The sequence below is a fragment of the Marasmius oreades genome, chromosome 5, assembly GCF_018924745.1.
Source record: "Marasmius oreades isolate 03SP1 chromosome 5, whole genome shotgun sequence".
Classification (NCBI taxonomy): Eukaryota; Fungi; Basidiomycota; class Agaricomycetes; order Agaricales; family Marasmiaceae; genus Marasmius; species Marasmius oreades.
In genome coordinates this window covers 4,021,200-4,039,338 of record NC_057327.1, presented here as the reverse complement: position 1 = coordinate 4,039,338, position 18,139 = coordinate 4,021,200, and the positions used below count along the sequence as shown (strand labels likewise).

General features: G+C 47.8%; 5 protein-coding genes across 6 annotated transcripts; 2 read left to right on the top strand and 3 right to left on the bottom strand.

Annotated features, from left to right (window-relative positions):
- Window positions 1-95: 95 nt before the first annotated feature.
- E1B28_009440 (uncharacterized protein) lies at window positions 96-2,413 on the bottom strand. Its single transcript, XM_043154337.1, has 8 exons — window positions 2,187-2,413; window positions 1,891-2,135; window positions 1,631-1,839; window positions 1,502-1,570; window positions 1,187-1,426; window positions 1,078-1,131; window positions 725-1,024; window positions 96-676 (listed from the first exon to the last, which is right to left on the bottom strand). Exons 2-8 carry the CDS (start codon window positions 1,968-1,970, stop codon window positions 300-302), a joined length of 1,329 nt encoding a protein of 442 aa, XP_043009628.1. The 5' UTR covers window positions 1,971-2,135; window positions 2,187-2,413; the 3' UTR covers window positions 96-299.
- A 4,853-nt stretch (window positions 2,414-7,266) lies between these two features.
- E1B28_009439 (uncharacterized protein) lies at window positions 7,267-9,488 on the top strand (the record flags this gene model as incomplete). The annotated part of the gene is made up of 11 exons (XM_043154336.1): window positions 7,267-7,398; window positions 7,448-7,636; window positions 7,694-7,730; window positions 7,810-7,851; window positions 7,904-7,974; window positions 8,035-8,426; window positions 8,479-8,636; window positions 8,696-9,106; window positions 9,164-9,232; window positions 9,292-9,330; window positions 9,409-9,488. 11 exons carry the CDS (start codon window positions 7,267-7,269, stop codon window positions 9,486-9,488), a joined length of 1,620 nt encoding a protein of 539 aa, XP_043009627.1.
- A 254-nt stretch (window positions 9,489-9,742) lies between these two features.
- Window positions 9,743-11,090, bottom strand: E1B28_009438 (uncharacterized protein; the record flags this gene model as incomplete). The annotated part of the gene is made up of 3 exons (XM_043154335.1): window positions 10,184-11,090; window positions 9,954-10,130; window positions 9,743-9,901 (listed from the first exon to the last, which is right to left on the bottom strand). Exons 1-3 carry the CDS (start codon window positions 10,919-10,921, stop codon window positions 9,743-9,745), a joined length of 1,074 nt encoding a protein of 357 aa, XP_043009626.1. The 5' UTR covers window positions 10,922-11,090.
- Window positions 11,091-12,933: 1,843 nt separating this feature from the next.
- E1B28_009437 (uncharacterized protein) lies at window positions 12,934-14,005 on the bottom strand. 2 transcript variants are annotated; one of them, XM_043154333.1, is made up of 4 exons: window positions 13,764-14,005; window positions 13,403-13,713; window positions 13,267-13,356; window positions 12,934-13,196 (listed from the first exon to the last, which is right to left on the bottom strand). In XM_043154333.1, the coding sequence occupies exons 1-4, from the start codon at window positions 13,952-13,954 to the stop codon at window positions 13,180-13,182; spliced, it is 609 nt and encodes a 202-aa protein (XP_043009624.1). In that variant the 5' UTR covers window positions 13,955-14,005; the 3' UTR covers window positions 12,934-13,179. The 2 variants fall into 2 exon arrangements, with proteins under 2 accessions (XP_043009624.1, XP_043009625.1); XM_043154334.1 differs by having other exon boundaries at window positions 12,937-13,196; window positions 13,267-13,713.
- A 105-nt stretch (window positions 14,006-14,110) lies between these two features.
- Window positions 14,111-17,816, top strand: E1B28_009436 (uncharacterized protein). The gene is made up of 8 exons (XM_043154332.1): window positions 14,111-14,400; window positions 14,456-14,535; window positions 14,594-15,162; window positions 15,219-15,261; window positions 15,317-15,474; window positions 15,678-16,936; window positions 16,992-17,237; window positions 17,302-17,816. Exons 6-8 carry the CDS (start codon window positions 16,088-16,090, stop codon window positions 17,449-17,451), a joined length of 1,245 nt encoding a protein of 414 aa, XP_043009623.1. The 5' UTR covers window positions 14,111-14,400; window positions 14,456-14,535; window positions 14,594-15,162; window positions 15,219-15,261; window positions 15,317-15,474; window positions 15,678-16,087; the 3' UTR covers window positions 17,452-17,816.
- Window positions 17,817-18,139: the final 323 nt, after the last annotated feature.

The following is an 18,139-nucleotide window of genomic DNA, read 5'->3' as shown; positions in this document are numbered from 1 at the left end:
GGAGGCGAGTAAGAGTATATATCTGAATCAGCTCACCTTAGGAGTGACAGCTGAGCTTACAATAAAATCACCGAAAAAAAATAAATCGTGGTGAGTGCGGGAAGCAAGCCTTGATACATTCACGTGACTACGGTTGACATTACATGGCCATTGGTACGCTATACGCCTGGATACAGCACATTACAAGAAACCCATTCAGGTCAAGAAAATTACAAGGTACTATAGACTATAAACATATGGGAAGGTCCCGGGAAGGTCCCGACACACTGAGAATGAAGTGAAAGAGGAAATTTTTTTATTTAGTCAACAACGCGTCTTTTACCCTTGCCTAGATAGGGCACCAATGCCCGTAGCCCTTCCTCTCTCAGTCCCTCCTTTTCCGTCTCCCCCATCTCCCCCAAAGCTATGCAGATGGAACACAGTCCATCCTTTGTTTGGTGAGCCTCATGTGCATCGAACGTTCGTACAAGGAAACAGTCCTTGCAAGTGACAACCGCAGTACGTGCAATCATCCAAAGGTCCAACGGTAGACCGAGACGGGAGTTCCACATGGCAAATAGAATACCAAGTGTTGTCGGCAGCAGAGCATCCTTCTTCCGAATTGCTGATGGAAGCGTTTGACGGAGGTTGGAGAGTCGGGTGTTGATATGAGGATCGGGACAAACAACTTGGCGGACTGGCGAGAAATTATTAACAAAGTGATGACGTGACGACTTGAACTTACCGATATTATCTGAGAAGCTGTTCAAGCAACGTCCCTCTTGAATATGGGACATAAAAGCTACAGATGAGTATTCACATACGCAAGACGGACAAACTCTTGATGTTTCGACGAGAGTCCGAAATGCGCCAGGGATAACACCAGTTATACTGTTGAGGTCCTGAACGATGTGTCCAGAAGGAGTTGTGTGAAAGTCCATGTGCATAAATAGGATACTGGGGTGCATATCGTCGTATAGCTTTAACCTTGGATGGAGCTGACTGGAGACAGTGCCGGGCCATGCAGGATGAAGGTGAGGGTACCCTAGAAATCGCTACTGTCAGAAACGGGAAAGACGATGACACATTGACTCTTACCAATGAAAGTTTCATCATCCTCGCATTGGCGAAGATGGACCATAAGCTCCATGTCTAGATAGAGTATTTGAGCTGGATTCCGTTGCAGAAAAGAGGGGGAAAGACCAACCGTAATTTTTCCTAGACTCCATTTCTTCAATTGTGAAGTTCTTCCGTGAAGGGGCATGTGACTTCTTGGGCGAAGTGCCAAAGGTTGAGGAGTCTGAGGAGGAGCCTTGATGTGGCGAGTACTGTGTAATTGGCGAGTTGGTAGCCGAGGAAGGCGAAGAAAAAAAATTTGAAATTCGGGAAGACGAGGCCGATGATGCACTGCTCCGACTCATATTGAAGTGAGCAGTTGAAAGAACATCTGAGGTAGAAAGCAGGGTGGCCGCTATCAGCAGGTTGATCAAGCATGCTCTAAAAGATTGGATGCCATGCTCACCTATTTCATCCTCGCTGTTCTCGTCTTCATACGGTTCTATCGTCTGGACTCCATCATACGGAATATCCACTAAAATATAATAGTAAGTTTTCTCGTGCATGTCGCATGAAAAAAAACATGGAGACTTACTGCCGTAGACACAGTGTGGATGTCCCCCAGTGTACCGATATCTGGTCTTGCCGAATTTGTGAATTGCCGTGACCTTCATCTTGCACTCTTCACGTGTACGCCATTCATTCAAGATATCAGGACAAACCGGGACCTCATAGCCAGGTGACCCTTCATAGCTAGGAGGCGCAACAGTCTTCATGACACCTGACTTGAGAACTCTCATGGGGCTGCAAAAGACGTGAAATGAGAAGATGGCCATGAGCGACAAACAGACTTACCGATCCAACACATCCCATGACATGGTTTCTGGACGGAACGTAACAATATTCCCTTTTTTGACGAGCTCCCTTTGCGCCATGAGGAGTTGATAACGAAACTCGCCTTGAGGATCCTGCTGAGAGATGTTGGATTCGAGATTGAGAGTTAGATCGGGAGTGGGTCCACTCTGGCGAGTCCGACGACGAGTACCAGCATACGGGTGGAACTGAGAGAAGCATCGGGAAGCAGAGTTGAGGTAGCCGTCCTTGGGCATAGTGAGTAATTGGAATGTGTCCATCGAATCACAGCAACTCACCTTTCTTTTAATACGCTACCGATACCTTGGCCATGAGTTGAACGGTTGTAAAGTCTGGATTACGGAGTTGAACTTGAATGCAACTTGAATGACTCGGAAGTCTGGATTTCTGAACTTGTGGATTTGTCGTGAATACGCCGTCAAAAATGAAAGGCAAACAAGACAGACGGAGAACGAAACAAGAAAGAAGTGAGCAGATCCCCTCGGAAGAAACAGGATGACACGTCACAAAAAAACCGCTGTATATGTATGTTTTTACCGCCGTTGTTTCTTCCCTTTCCAGGTTTATCTGTCGGGACGGTGGACTTGTCTAATCTGACTGTTATCTGTTACTTATCTATCCTGATTTGGTCTTATCTGTACATGACATTACCTTCGGTTCCTTTTTGATGGGATCGAATACTACCGATCAACTATACTCCCGTAGCCCAGCGCTGAACCGAGGGACGTCCTTCAGGGAACGTTCCGGTGGCTGCGGAAATTCAGGCCTTGTAGAATCATGCGTGGGATGACATCTAGACTCGTGCGTTTCATTGATTCATTAAAGTCCGAAAGACGGCTGAAAACGCCATTCCCAGTCACATCCCGAGATAGAACACCCAGCTCTCTTGTTCCTACATAGCATGGCGCGATATTTGACCTTCAAACCTACGAACCTTCGGTAACTCAACCCCTTCCTCGGCCCCCTTCACGAGTTTCACTCTGGGTGGCCGGTTACTTCTTTTATTCAGCTGCCGAAAGTACCGGAATGCACAAGGGATGCGGGTGCGAGACCCCGCACCTTTGATTTTTGATTAAACAGCGGATGATTCTCGGGAAATTCAAGCACTCACGTGCACGGGTTTATGTTTTATCGCTCTGTTACAGGATTGATTTTTGCGCAGTTTAGAGTACCGCCCTACCCGCTCAGGATTTCTCAAACTCGGAAAGAATTATCAAGAGTGCTGAACTCCTCCATGCTGGCTGTAATGATTTTCCGCTCCTCCGATACCCGTTTCAGTACCGGGTGTACTCGTGGATTCAAAACATCAATTGTATGTGGACCAATTACACTCCGTTCCAGATTAAGCGAAAAAAGTCGAGGAGGAGTTCGGTGGAGTTTCATCGTGCGTACATACATACCTGGTGCGCGGGTAAGCACAACTCACTCACTCGTCCGCGGGTTCTCAGCGTACCATGAATTAATTAAAAATAATTGGACAGCCTCGCCTGATCATTTCTCGACTGGAAAGCAACTTTGCAGAACGTGCCGTTTCAATTTCTCGAAGTAGGTCCACAAGCGACGCTCAGACAACCGAGGGTTACCATCTGTGTGCTGGCAGTTGCATGGCAAGTTTGACTGCGGGTCTCGCGGATTTCCAAGTGTCGTCGTGGAACTCGGACGCAGTTTTCCTCGTCATTGCGACTCCTGGTCACTGAAAACTCGTACTAGTACTGGTCATTCTGATATTCGCCTTCTGTTCTATCAGGGTTTTTTCCGACCTCATGCGCCACCGAGGCAGAGATTGATCATAATCCTATCGTCCTCATTTGATATTTGTAAAGCAAACTTGCAAATATGATAAGTGATGATCTCCTGTTTCATTCTCTCCACATCAATGGTGGCATTCGCGTTCTCCCTTTCTATGATATTTGGTTTCGAGTGAGCACTTATTAGGCGAAGTACACCAAAGATGTGTTGTAAGAATCTTTGATTACCTATCCGAACCGCCTTTTGCAGTGGTAGTACCGCATCCTTAGGCTAGTCTAGACCGAATCTCGACTCCATCTTCCTCACAGTGCATGTTCTCTGCCAACTTTGTTCTTTGATTCCTGACGAACATTGCAGCATAGCGGGTCTGGACCCCCGCCGACTCCATTGCTTTCTCGTTCTCCCAAGTACAGGTCATACCACCGCCCAAGTGAGAAAGCGGGTTGTTCGGTTTGTTCAAATAACCATCGAGGCCCACATTCCTCCCGGAATTGATGGTGGTGCAACCTACCCGAAAACAAATCCTGCATTGAGATCTTTCGCTCAATCAGAAAACGTTAGTAGTCTTTCAGTCAAATGTCGGCTCGAACGCAACAAGTTACAGTAGGCGCTATTGATGAGCGCTGAGGCTTGTTCACATTGACAGCTTGCCGGAAGAAACCGCCGGAATGTGCCACGTTTTTACTGATTTTAAAGGAAATGAAACACAAACGGAATCCAAATCGTGCCGCCCATGACCATGTCATTGTTCGTTTCCTCATGGCCTAGCCGCCCGGCACTGCAATGCGGGGTAGCAGGAATGGTGCTGAATTGGATTTATTTAAAACACAAATCCTATTCTTGCTATGAAATCAGAGGTAGACAAATCATAATCATCTGATTCTGACTCTGTGAGGTCCTGCTGAGGTTTCATCTCGAGTGCGAGCACTCGGAGTTTCGTGCTTCAGCATTTGACCTGCGATGACTGTCAACGGGCCACGACAAAGAAAAAACGGTGGAAGAATCCGAGCACGTGTTAAGTAGAAGCGCTGTTTACTTGTATGGTCGGTGTTGAGTACTGAGTTCCTATGCCATTTTGGAACGATGAACTAGCTCATCGAAGTTCGGACAGCTCTATCGATAGAACTGTTGGGTCGCATGATCAGGGTAACGGTCCGTACTGGTTGCCTCAAAGTACTCATCCTCGCACGTTTGACCTTTGATTGGTATGTTCTACGGTTTCTGACATCCAACGGGATGGTGGGCGCATGAAGATGCTAAGTGGGTCCTGCCAAAAGCCCACGGAGCCCCCGAGTATGGCGATAATTGGGACCTAACAAATATCGGAAAGAATACCGACTCCCAGACCTTAAAGATTACAGACTAGCGAGAACAAGGTAGTTCAAAATCTGAATCAGGGACTAAGGCTCGGGTGTCCCTGCCGAGACCAAAGTGAGGCCAGGGGGTCAGGTTGTCGCACGCTAAAAGAAGGCGAACCCAAAGAGTAAGTTGTCCGAGATCAATGGTGCTCGTCAGAATGTAGGCAGGTTCGGGATGAAGGATGGGACGAAAAATATAACATTCGCCGGGTAAATGTGGAACATCGCATGAACGGACGCGGAAGAACAAAATTCACGATTCATTGGATCCGCTGCACTCGATTCGCACTGGTCTACTAGCACTTAGCCTGTTCTTCTGCAAGAGATACCGAGATCTAACCCTACCCGAATCTCAAAGAGAACCAGCCAAGTAAAAGCGCTCACTGTATTCCCTCTCGTCGATATGAAAGGTACTGCCCACCAAAAGGAGTACCTCCTGCGGTAGGGGTGGGGAGGGGAAGAAGTCCCGGTTGTGACGAGACCGCGGTGGCGGTATATTTGGGACATACGAGCAGTGTCTGGATCTGATTGCTTAGAATGTAGGGAACCAGTGACAGGATGCTAAAATGACAAGTCTTTCCGAGTCCTCGTCTAACCTAAGCTCCTCCGTTTTCCCTCCAAACCGAACAGAGCGGTGGAACATCGGCGAAGCGTGAAATCAAACGGCGATATGCGCTCGGCAGGATACAGGGAAGTCGGAACAACTGCTCGAATTGATCGTACGGTTTTCTGCACGGTGCTAGCAATGATGATCACTGGAAGAAAGAAGCGAGAATGATGGAGGCAGCGAAATAAAAAAGAGTCAGGACGATAAGCCTACTAGAACCCTTCAGAACCGTGAATCGACTGCTCGTCATTGTAAACCCGTTAAAGAGTGGTCTGGGAAACGGCCTGGAAGCAATCGCTGGCGTAACGGGAACTTGTACTTAATTCTGACTTCCTAATGCTTTTCCCCACGTGCACGACGGATCATGATTAATGATTGTCCGGCGGCGGGAAGGCTAAGTCCGTGCGTCCGCACTCTGACACATCCTCCCTGTCATAAGTACCACGACTTCGTAGCCTCGGATTACTAAACATTCAGAATATCTATCTATCTCACAACAGATATTTCACACCATTTCTAGCACGTTTCCTCTTCTATACAGTGTAAATCATTTGACCGTCGGTTTCCCCCAATTTATTCTCGTTGCAAACAATGATGCTTGTTGTGGCATTGCGTGCTCCATAAGGAATAACGCCATTTACGTCAATTTGCTGTGTGCTGCCATTCGGAGAATCGACTGGGTTGTTCTCTCACCATCATGATGATTCAGGCGGCACAGCGACCACAGCGCCTCATCCTAAGTATTGGATTAATTCCGTGAACAAGCGACCTCTGCGTCTCGGACTCGGCAGGGTCGGAGCGCTCAGCAATATTGAAACTCCGCTCATAGCCGCTAGTCTATAACGCTCGGATTACTTCGGATGGGAGTCGGAGTTTGAATGTCAATCATGTCCGACATTATAACCGCCCATTACCCGAGTGGCGCTTGCTTAGCCGATTATCGCCACAGAGTTCGCATGTTCATGAAGTTAATCAAGGGTCAAAGCTTCACAAAGAAAGATGGAAACTACGGTGTTTATGGACGTACTTGGCGCGATAGCGTATTTTCGCAATTTCTGAAATCATGACTTAGGTCATTTCACCTCGTACGCTTTGTTTTTGTTTTCCATCTTAGGCTGGTTGATACCGACCAGTGAAATCACCGGACCGTACCAGTCCTTCGTACACATTTTCTTTCATCACATACCTTCTAAATGTTGACCTCAGCGCTCGTCCTTTGTCGGAAATAGTCTCGGAGGCTCTGCAGGTGCAGCTATGGGCGGCACTATTGAAGAACGTGAATGTTCGATCGCTTGATATCATGGTGATGAACACCGAACAATGAACTACTTACTGGTGTAGTTATCAAGTGAAACTAACCGAAGCCCGAACCTCCCCAAGTGCGTATTTCTATTCTCCCTTCATAATTTGGAAGTCACACGTTGTGGAAGGTTGCCGTCCCTTTTTAACGAGTCCCACCGGGACAGAAGGCATCTCCTCATTCATTACTTCCAACCGGACTGACCTCATGACGAGAACTTCACGTAATGATTTTGGATGTCACGCTGTTTGCACGCCGCACACGCCGCACAGCATTTTCCTCCCATTCATCTCCCATTCCTCCTCGACCCTCTTTCTCGCTAACACAACACACTCGATTAGGCGATGTCTTTTGTCCATTCCTCGGACTTTACAATTGAAGGGGGCACGTTCAATCACATTCAAGGAAATCAAGTGAATATCACTCGTATTCTTTCCGGTAAAAAGAAGAAGCTTCCCCAGACACCATATGATGAAGTAAGTTCATGTTTCATGTGGAGCTTGCAACCACTAACAAGGTCTATAGTACCTATCAGTCCCAACAGGCGATTTACGTCTTCTGCGTGAGATCCATAGAGACAGCTCTCCAAGGCCAAGGGAAAGGAACAGAGATGCGAAGGAAGAGGAGAGGATAATATATGCTGTGAAACTGCATCGTGAACGAGCCGGTTCCGTGTTCACAGCTGTTCAATACACCGGATCGAAAGCGACACAGGTAAGTGTTGACCATTCCGTGGCTCAGCCGTTGTTTGATGACAGATGTATCTTTTAGGCTTGGAAGAAGATTTTAGCCGCTTTTCAAGAACACGGTCTGTTGAGAAACCCATTCTGTTTCCGTCACTCAATTGATGGGGGAGAACAGGACCGTGGATACCATGCAACTCTTAGGTCTCAATCGATCGAAGGTCCCTTGGTTAATATTCCATGGCGGTATGAGCTCTTATCATCCTTTCAATCAGATGAGGCTGAGATGTTGACGCAGAGCTCGTGCCCGTCGCTCATGTTTGGGATAGAACTCAAACTTTAGGCAAAGCTTACATTTACACGGTAGCGGTGAGTCGCAGATGTGATCTTCGTGTGATCAGTAATACCAATGAAACGGACTTTGCTTAGAGAACATTGAAATGTACCGATCCATTCTCTCTTTGGCTCGATCCTGAGCGAGGAACTGTTATTCGTGGACTCAAGGGGCCCAAATGGCCGTCACGACTGCACGTTGGCTTCGCCGTTGATGTGCCATTGAGCGTTGACTTTCTCCAAGGTCAAATCTTCCGGCGCTACCTCTCTCAATTGCCATTGAATAGGCAACTGGAGAACAACGTTGTTCATACGCTTGGCGTTGGTGAATTCACCGGGTATGAGCATGAGGAAAATATCCGCTCTAGACCAACCATCCTCTCGGATTTGACGAGCTCCATAATCGCAGTAGGACCTATCTTTTGGCAAGGAGAGAGCAATCAAGGGTGCCTCGGAGATGCACAACTAATCTCAGATGGAACAACAAGGTACATCGATAAGTAAAACGTGAAGTCGTCCAGTGATTGATCTAATTCCTAGATTCTGCCTTCAAGATTGCTTGCACTCGGGTCCATGGGCATGTCCCAATGTGTATATCTGCCCCAACTGGTGGGACTACCAAGAAGCCTGGCTCTCCCAAGCTTCGAGCCTTTTCCACAAATGCGGGATCTCATTAGATCAAGATCTTTCCAAATTGTGTGAGTTTTCTTGTGTTCCTTTCTTTACATCAACCCTTTTCAAGGCTGACTACTTTCAGATCTTGAGAGTCCGTGGACTGAGTTGCTGATACCAATCGAACGCTCTCATGTTAAATGTGAACGACGTCGAAATGTCCCACAGATTTACCTTTTCGTTCTTCCCACCCCTCCCATAGTGGGATATTCACGCATCTGTCGCCATTTCTGGTCTTTTGATCGGAAGGGACGAACCCGCATGTCTAAACGCAAATGCCGAAGCCTTGGACTACCCACTGTACTGCGCTTCAGAGCGTGGATCAAACAAGTTGTATCCTGGCCTACTGAAACGTACAAGAACATCCACCAGTGGCAACTCGATAGAGGATTTGACCCGACCACTACAGATCTCGCGCAATACATAGGATACCCCGCCTGGAAGGTCATCCAGCCAAAATCAAGCCGGCTTGAACAATTTCAAGATGACAAAACCGGTGAGCCCCTTCCATTACTCCATTTACGGTTCTTCTTTCTCACTCAACTCGGAAAAGCCTTTGACTTGGATGCAGAGGATCTATCGTTAGACACATTCTTCTACGATACACAGGTTCAGGAACGAGGTGAGCAAGCACACGGTCCTCGTTCATGTTCACTTTTCCTGACCGAACTCCTCTCCAAGAAACCTCAACGACCGTGCAAAACTCAGATAAGGAACATTGTGAGTAAATACATCTCTGGTTTCCTGACATTTGACTCGACTTCCAAGAGATTCCGTACTGACTTTCCATCAAACCAGACACATTTTGGTCCGCACTTACTGCTCCTTTCTCGTGGGCCGCAGTGGAAGGATTGGAAATCCCCGCGATAATGTTGTAGCCGCCAAAGACACATCACACCACATGACGGCGTTCATTGGACTACTGGTGCGAAGGGCTCGAGTTGCTTAGTATACGAAGCAATGCCTTACATATACCAGATATTTTATTCGATTAACTAAATGATATTCGAGAAGTACGAGATGAACATACATGCATGAGCGCGTACTGTAAGTACTCACATAATAACCTACGGAGGTGATCATGAACCTTGAGTGTCGAACAATAAGTAGGACAGTCAGTAAGGGAGCGCATTCACTCCCGGTTGACACCGGAATACGAGGCAAGAACAGCATCCGACCACTCCTGATACAACTTCGATGGAAGCTGCTTTCGTAGATTAGCCAACGAAACCTCAACTTCAGCTGCGTCCGGAACGGGAGCGTCAAGATCCCAAGGCGATTCAGGCGTTTCCTGTGAATAGAATCAGTAAGGGTAATCAAGGATATGCATTGGTTTGACTTACGTGAAAGGGAACGTTGCCTTCTCCGTGTAGCTTTTCTTGCACAAGGCTTGACGCTCCGCTGACTCCGGTCTCGTATTCGGAATATTGAGGCTTGTCGCTCGGAAAATAAGGACTGGTCAAGTACCCGGCGTGTCGAGGATATGATTCTCTGGCGGGGTAGTAGTTCGGGTAGTAGTTCTAGAAATGGGTGTGATAGTCAGCGATATTTTACGGTGTTAAAAGATCATTACCTGATACTCCACCGTTGACCCTGTACGTTCTTCAGGATGACCATAATAACTCACCTGCGTTGCTGGAATTCCGAAGGGAAGATACACAAGGTGATACTCGTTATCAGGTGTTACACGGGACACAGATGGAGATGTGGTGGTAGTACGAGAAGGCGGCGCACCGGGTACCCGGGACGCGCCGTAAAACCCGTTTGAAATCGCGCCGCCGTGAAGACCGTAAGCGGAAGTAGTGTACGTAGCTGGGATTCGAGGAAGGGGAGGAGGTACCATGATCGCGAGAGCAGAAGAGCTCTCAGTGGAAGGTACCGCAGCGCAAGCCTTTCCTTTCCCTTTCCTCGTCGTCGTCGCCTTCGTCCCAGCTTTGTTTCGCCTCGGCTTAAAAGTATAGCCTGGATATTTAATGTTGTGCTCCATCTCCTTCTGTCGTTGTAAGATCCAAAAAGGCTTCTTCTCTTCGTCACTCATCGCCCCCCACATCTTTCCGATCTTCGAGGAAACCTTCCCAGTGATAACATTGCTTTTCACGCCATGTTTTGTCAAGCCCTTCACTCTCGCCTCTTGCTTGAGCTTGGCTACAATCTCCATTCGAACGGATTTGGCCTTGCTCTTCCGGAATATCATCCATGCATTTTCGGGTCTGGGGATTTTGGGACCGGGACTGGCATTGTCGTCGCTTTCGGTGTCGGACTGCAAGAGTGGGAGAGAGAGGGGGGTCCTGGCACGACGCGGTGCGGGCATAGTCACGAGCTTGTAGAGGGTGGCTGTGAGGAATTGGGAATCGTGAGTTTGAGGTTGTGTGAGGACGGTAACTCGGGTAGGAAAAGTGTACAAGTAGTACAAGTGTTGAATGGGTCGAGCTTCCGGAGAAGTCAGAAACGATGCTGAACACCTACACTGAGGATGCGGGTCAAGGTTGAAAAGTGGTTGAAGAGATTTAAAGTTTGGGCCATGGGAAAAATACCAGCACGTGACTACAAACCACGTCGGGCACTTCGGGGGAACAGAGGCTTATTGGATTAGTTTCCCCGACGGCATTTGAGGGGTACAGAGCGTTCTTAGTCGTGTTTACGCGGTTATACGTCTCGTCAAGGGATGGTGAAGGGACTCTAGGACTATTCACAGCAGTAAGATACCCTTCAAGTTTTCAACCTTCTCATAGTTATAACGGATGCGATCGACGGAAACCACAACGTCTTCATGAGAAGACTAGGTTAAGCTACAGCGGTGTATATATGCTATAGATATAGGATCATGTCAGAGGAGCGTTACCGGTAATAGTAAGACTCAATCGACACTAATAATCCAGGAATCCCATCAGAAAAAACAAGGTCTTACTCAAGTCAACATCATTTGGGACCCTTTGGATCGTCCGACATCAAAACATGACGATAAGGAAGCCATAGCAAACCAAAGGGGTGTCGAAGCCAGATGGCTGCCTGGACATACTCTATCTGGTATCAAGGAGAGTTAACAACTTAAAAGGAAGATACGAAAGCGAACGGAATAGTGACATCGTTCAGGGTCCCATCATCCTTAGGACCTCCTCAGGTTCGAAGGATTCCGGGTCTTCTTGATCTCTCAATAGCGCCCCGTGTACAGCGAACCGAACTTCAACGACTCTCTTAAGTAACGATGGCCACGGGGAGACGAGAAAAATTTGAAACAACCTATCGACCCACAACCGGCTCTTCACTAGTATCCTTGAACATTCCCAACAACACAATAGGACCATCGCAAGGTTTCCCTGTACGTCGCTTCCAAATAGGACTATTTACGTAGTCCATAGACCGGAGAGGTGTCGAATTCCCTCGAAACCGCGTCAGTGTTTTTGCACGCTATTCATTCAATGTCGGAGGGAAAGAAGGATTGATGAACAGATACGATCTGGGTAGTTGGCGAAAACAGAGACTAGCTCTAGTTCGTTCTTTAGAACAAAAAGAAGGGAAAGAGAAGGAAAGGAAACGTACATAATCCGAACTAAGGCAGACCGCTTGAGAATATCATCGTGCCGTTTTCAACCATAGCGAACTGTCCGATCAAGTCAATCGAGGATGTAAGTTTTGCCCGTTCCGTTTCGCTAAAACTGAAATGGATGAGTTATGATACAACCCGGTGTTCGGCGTAGAACAGAAGCCTGATAAATCGATAAAAGACATCATATCCTGTAATATTTCCCACCCTCAAGTCTCTATACCTCCAAGGACAGTAGGACAGAACATCCAAAGACCCGCCAACAAGCCCTTTGCTCCTGAGTCGTGAGTGCTACGATGACCACGATTGGGGTTACGAACTTGGGGGTAAAGGTGAACATATGAACGAAGACGCGATTGTTTCTGCTGACCGTGCTTCGAATCTTATACGAGCAGGCCGCAAGACACTTTTCATTGTCTTTCTTGCTCTTCTTGCTCCACTTGCGGCTCCGTTTTTGTGGTTCTGAGACATTAGCAGGCAACCTGCGGGACACGGAATAAAAGATCAGGATGAGATATTGGTATTGGAATTGACGCAGTCACAAAGCTCGAAGGCGATCTGGATGGATGTGAATAGCGCTGGGCGACGAAAATGACCAACACTTTACAACCACTTCATTCCAGCAGGGCTAAAAGGAACAAAAGTTGATCGTAAACTTCATGTACAAGCAAAACGGAAATGAAAAACCGATGACTCACATAAATTGATATGATTTTCAACTCGGGAGGTTTTCGGTTTGTTCCTACGCATGCACAAAGCATCGACGACGGAATGGCTAGTTTGGAGTGACAGTCAAGAATTGAATTAGAATAAGGGGTAAGAGTACAGTTTGTAGATTGAGCAGATAAACAAGAGAGTATGTCAGATAAGCCAAGAGGGTGGCGTGAATTCGGAATATGCAGATGTGTAACGGGATACATGAGGGATGTAAGGAGACGGCTCCAGGAAGGTGTACATGCAAAGCAATAGGATATGCAAAATGGTGGATCGAGAGGAGATATGCGAGGAATGGAGGATAAATGATCTCATTCGTCTTCGGGACCTACAAACAGGAGAACAAACCAGAGTCAATAAAGCTAAATCGTGAAGGCAGCCAGGAGCGACAAACGCACCAAACAAGCCTGGTTTCGGTCCGCTTCTTCCACCATAAAACGGCGATGTAGGTGTTGTGCTCATTGGAGCAGGCGAGTACGCAGGATGAGCTAGGATCCGTTAGCGTATACCAATGACACACACCACAAGGCTCACGTCTCCATTGCGCCCATCCAGACGTTTCAAAGCCTCCTGGCATAGCGAGAGGAGGAGGACTGGCTGCTGGTGCTGGACTAGTCGATGGTGGTGGAGAAGCGGCACCAATCGCTTTTTGCTTCGGTTTCCTCGCAGGCTTCTTATGCACTGTCCTCCAAGCTGGTCTGGTAGGTTCGTAATCTTCCGGTGGTTGTTCTGCTGCATCTACTTCCGGTGGAGCAGGAAGAGCAGGCTGAAGCGATGGAGGTAGCCAAGCGGTTGGTAGACCGACGATTTCACGTTCTTTCCATGCTTTGAGTTCGTCGATTTCGCTATGTAAGAGGTAAGTAGAGGCCAGAAGCAAAAAACTAGAGCAACTCACAATTTCAACCTCCGTATTTCGTCCTGAAATCGCATGACTTCTCCTGTATACATCTTCATCTCAGCGGCCAACATCGTCATATACCTTGGATGGAAGGCAGGCTGTTGAGGTTGCCCCGGTTGAGGACCATATTGCGAGTTCACGTTCATGTCAGGGCTGCCATAGTTTGAGTGGTTGCGAGAACCCATCATTGAACGAGGGAGACGATGAGGAGCGATGTGTGATGGATGTGATAGACGACGTTGAAGCTGCTTACATATTGTCCGGCGCCGGTGGGGATTCCCGGGTCGGGACTCCGGAGTGCCATGGACCTATTACCGGATTTGGCAAGTCAAATCTTCTCAACTGCTCTCTCGTTCATCCTCTATCACTGCTGACAGGACGTATCGCTCTGCGCTGCGAATATAAAATATACGAGTACGGTCGACGTAACCCCAGATCAGGGTGGTAGGCTATTGCCTTCTACCGTTCCCTCAAACCATCATGGAAATCGGTCTGGCAACGTTCCGCATGTTTTGGGGGTCAATGTTTCGATTTCCATTCATGATCACTCTCTTGGATGTCTGCCGCTATCTCCTTCTTTCAGAACATATGGACTCAATAGTTGGGAAAAGACGGGGTTAGCGCCTTACCAAGAGTAAGTCAATCCTTTCTTTTCCGCCCTTCATTCAGCATCGATTTCTTGTTCCTAGATACATAATCAAAGGCGGAAAACCCTCATTATGCAACAGAATGAAATAGCATCTTGATAAGTTGAGAAGGAGGGCAAAAGGTAAGCTGGCCTTAGCTTGGATGTTCAGAATTCCTCTCACATGTTACTTTTCCTCAAGTTCCGACAGCGTTTCATTCACAAATCTATGACTTCATCAACCTTACCAGTCTCACATATCCGACGCATCGTCAAACAGTAACGTTCGAGTTCAACGTTGAGCGGTTCTGGAGTCAGGCATCTGGCATCATTTTTCTTGGAGGATAAGCCTCGCCGCTTCCAGACACCGTTCTTCATACATCGTTGCTATGGACCACAGGCGAGATAGGAATGAGGCCTGCCTACGTCATTCTATTCGTACAGACATGAATCGTGTACAGTGACAAGGTAGTTCCAGGTGCGGGTTTGAGGTTTAACTTAGCTCTGTCGACGAATGTACCTGTCAGGCCTGGTTTTTTTTTCCCTCTCTCCCTATAGCGTGGGCTGAATCCGCTCTTCGTTTAGGTGATCAATGATACCATATGGATACAGGAACGCAAGACCTTTTACCTCTGGTAGAAGTCTGCACTGTACTTGACCATCATCAAGCCATGCACGCCTCCGCAGAATTTCGTCCAGGTTCTCCAGAATGCGATTCATCCAGACTCCAGATGTGCCCTTCTCCGGAGGTTCTTTAGCATGCAGAACTCCGTGCGTGCTGCTCGCGTATCGCTAATCACCACAATAGAACTTACTTGCACTGGTAGACGATACTCTTGGAAAGGATGAAGAGGAGCGCTATTTCTGGTTGTGGGCATGGTGTAAATCTGGCGTGTACTTGTGCTAACCCTTGTCGAATCCATAGTAATACTCCCTTTAGTTTCGAGGGCGCCCGTCAACCTCTACGTATAGCTGTCGACAGGACACATCTGGCCTCGAGGGCCTCCTCCAGTTTCGAAATCGGCGGATATCTCAATGATCCAGTTGGGGGGAATGAGATCGGTTTGGAGAAGCGCTTATTAGGTGAGCTGGTTACTCTCTTGTCATCCTTGATTTTTGTTGCGTCTGTTTCAATGGAAGCTTTCTTCTATTCATAATGTAGTGTTACGCTGGGAATTGAGATTGATTCTCGAGTTTTGAATACTACTAGCCATCTTTATTTTGCGTAAATTCCTCCTATCAATTTTGCGCTGTCCAGGATTTGTTGTGCTGACTCGTAGACCAAGTTCCAGCTGTCATTCTCCGGCAAGAAGTTCTGATCAAGTTCTCTGCGACGGCGAAACAAATAATCTCCCAGATTCTTCTGGCCCAGATGAGGTTGGGGTTGGGGGGGTGAGCAGATTTGTCGAACAATAAACCCACTCCACCGGAGGTCCTGGCGTCACGGAGGCAAGTCCAGTATAATCACGTGTCTGTGGCTTTTAAGTCGTTGCGCTCAAGCGGGTTCATTTAAAACCCTTCCACCTCGACTTGCATCTTCTTGCAGGTTCTTTCGGCCACTCTTCGGTTTTCAAGGTTTCTCTTGAAGTCTTTTCTACTCTATACCTCTCCTCTACACTCGTACATCCTATCCGAACCTCTAACTTGTTTTCGACCTCTACTCATCTTAACCACCTATCGTCGTCGCTCGCGAAACATGCCACGAACTCGTCGATCCAGAGCCACCCGCAACCACTCAGCAACCAATGGTCCACCCAGAAACGTCGATGCTAACGGCCAACGCATCCCAAGACCCCCAAACGCCTTCATGATCTTCCGAACAGAGAGAGCATCCGTGGGAAAGGATATCAATGATGAGCTCAATCGAAAAGCTCGGGAAATGGGCTATGATGGTCACGGTTACAATAACAACAAAATCGTCGGTGACACGTCAAAAGTCCTGGGAGCGGTATGGCGATCAATGAGTGATGACGAAAAAAACATTTACTTCGTTATGCAAGAGGAGAAGAATAGAGAACATAGACTCAAGTACCCGCACTACCTTTTCCAGCCGGTTAGAAGTGGAAAGAAGGCTGCAAGGGCCAAAAGGACAGCAACCAAGACTCGTCGAACGGCAGCCAAGAGGAACGTTAAAACTGGTGCCACAGCCACAACCTCGGCCACGGTGGCTTCCGCTGAATCAGAGGACGATTTCGGGTCCTCAGCGCCAACGGCATCCCCCATCGTCAACTCTCCTGCCCCAGTAACGCCGTCCCTTGCTTTACAAATCTCAAATCCTACCTCAGACATTCGTGCTCAGGACGCGACTGCTGACGTACCTGTACCCCATTCGGAGTCTCAGGTCACTTACACTCCACTTCACCTCTCACTCCCTCCACTCTCGATCCCGGACGGTCATTATGAGCTTTCTTGTACTTCAACCACGGCCCCGTCTGTTTCGCCGATCGCTCCCCACAGGTATCAGTGCCTTCCTTGGGGGCTCCCGCCACAAGACGTCTTCTGTGGTAGTCTTCAAGATGGTGGTCAGCCGATGGTCATGTATCAGGTAACGATATGCTCCTATGGCGTCGCGTCGTAGCTCTAACCTGTCTATTTTCCAGAATCCTAATGTCTTCTACCCCACGGATGGTTTATATCAGCAAGGCGAAGGATACTTGACTGGCTCTCATCTAATGAACGACCAATATCAGCCTTCCCTACAAGACAACGAACTGTCAAGTCTGATCGATCAACCCGCTCACTACTACCCAACCAGTGACCCAGTTCCAGTTGCCGGACCCTCAAGTCTCGTGGAAGAACTGTACGGCGACGGGGTTATTCCTAATGATTATGATCTGGCTGTTAATGTGAGTCACGAGTTCTCCCACTCTAGTGAACCCGTTCCGATTCTGATAATCCACATGGTCTCAGGCTGGTTCATCTTGGAACACCGAAGCTCCCATACCTGAGTCAGCCGAAGTCGACCTCTCCTTCGCTGATGTCAGTCAATTGCCCCCAGGGATGTACCAGGAGTGGATGTCGGTGGCGCCCTCCGAGTATTCTGGCGTTAGCTTCGAGTAGGGTTACATCTCACTCCAATTCATCGCGGCAAGTCTTTCGGGGCTTAACGACCTTCACGGCTTATTCTTGTTCTCCTTGCTTGCTTTTCGATCTTGCTATCCAGCTCTTCTTCGCGCTTGACGTATTCATCGACATCGCCACTCTTATTTGTGTCGTCTCTGCGCTTCTCTTACCAACACATTGATTACTTGACCTTGCTTTCTTGTAACCACCCTTTACGATACTTCTTGAATACTTCGTTGTTCTGTTCTTTTTTGGATTCGAATCTATAACCGATGATACTTCTCTACCTGACCCCTACTTACCTACTTACGTATCGAAGGACACTCTGACTTTATCATTTGAATTGTAAAACGATTACCGGTCAGTCTGCCTTGAGTGGTCACGCGACCTTAAGCTTGGTTGAATTCCGAAATCGAAATCCTTGTCTTGCGCAATTTTGCATACTACTTGCTTAGAAAGAGATGCCGCCTCAGCCACTTGATTTGTATTTGGGAAAGAACCCGGTTCGGCGCAGTGGGGCCAAGTCTAAAATCCCCTGGCAAGCGTTGATTTTCACAGTTGAGTTATCAATAACGTCGCGACATTTTTGACGAGCTAATGAAATTTATCTGACGTCTAAAGAATCGTCGAGTGCCCGTGCCGACTGTAGGGTCCGGCCCGGTAGTCCAATTTTTTTGCCTGCCGA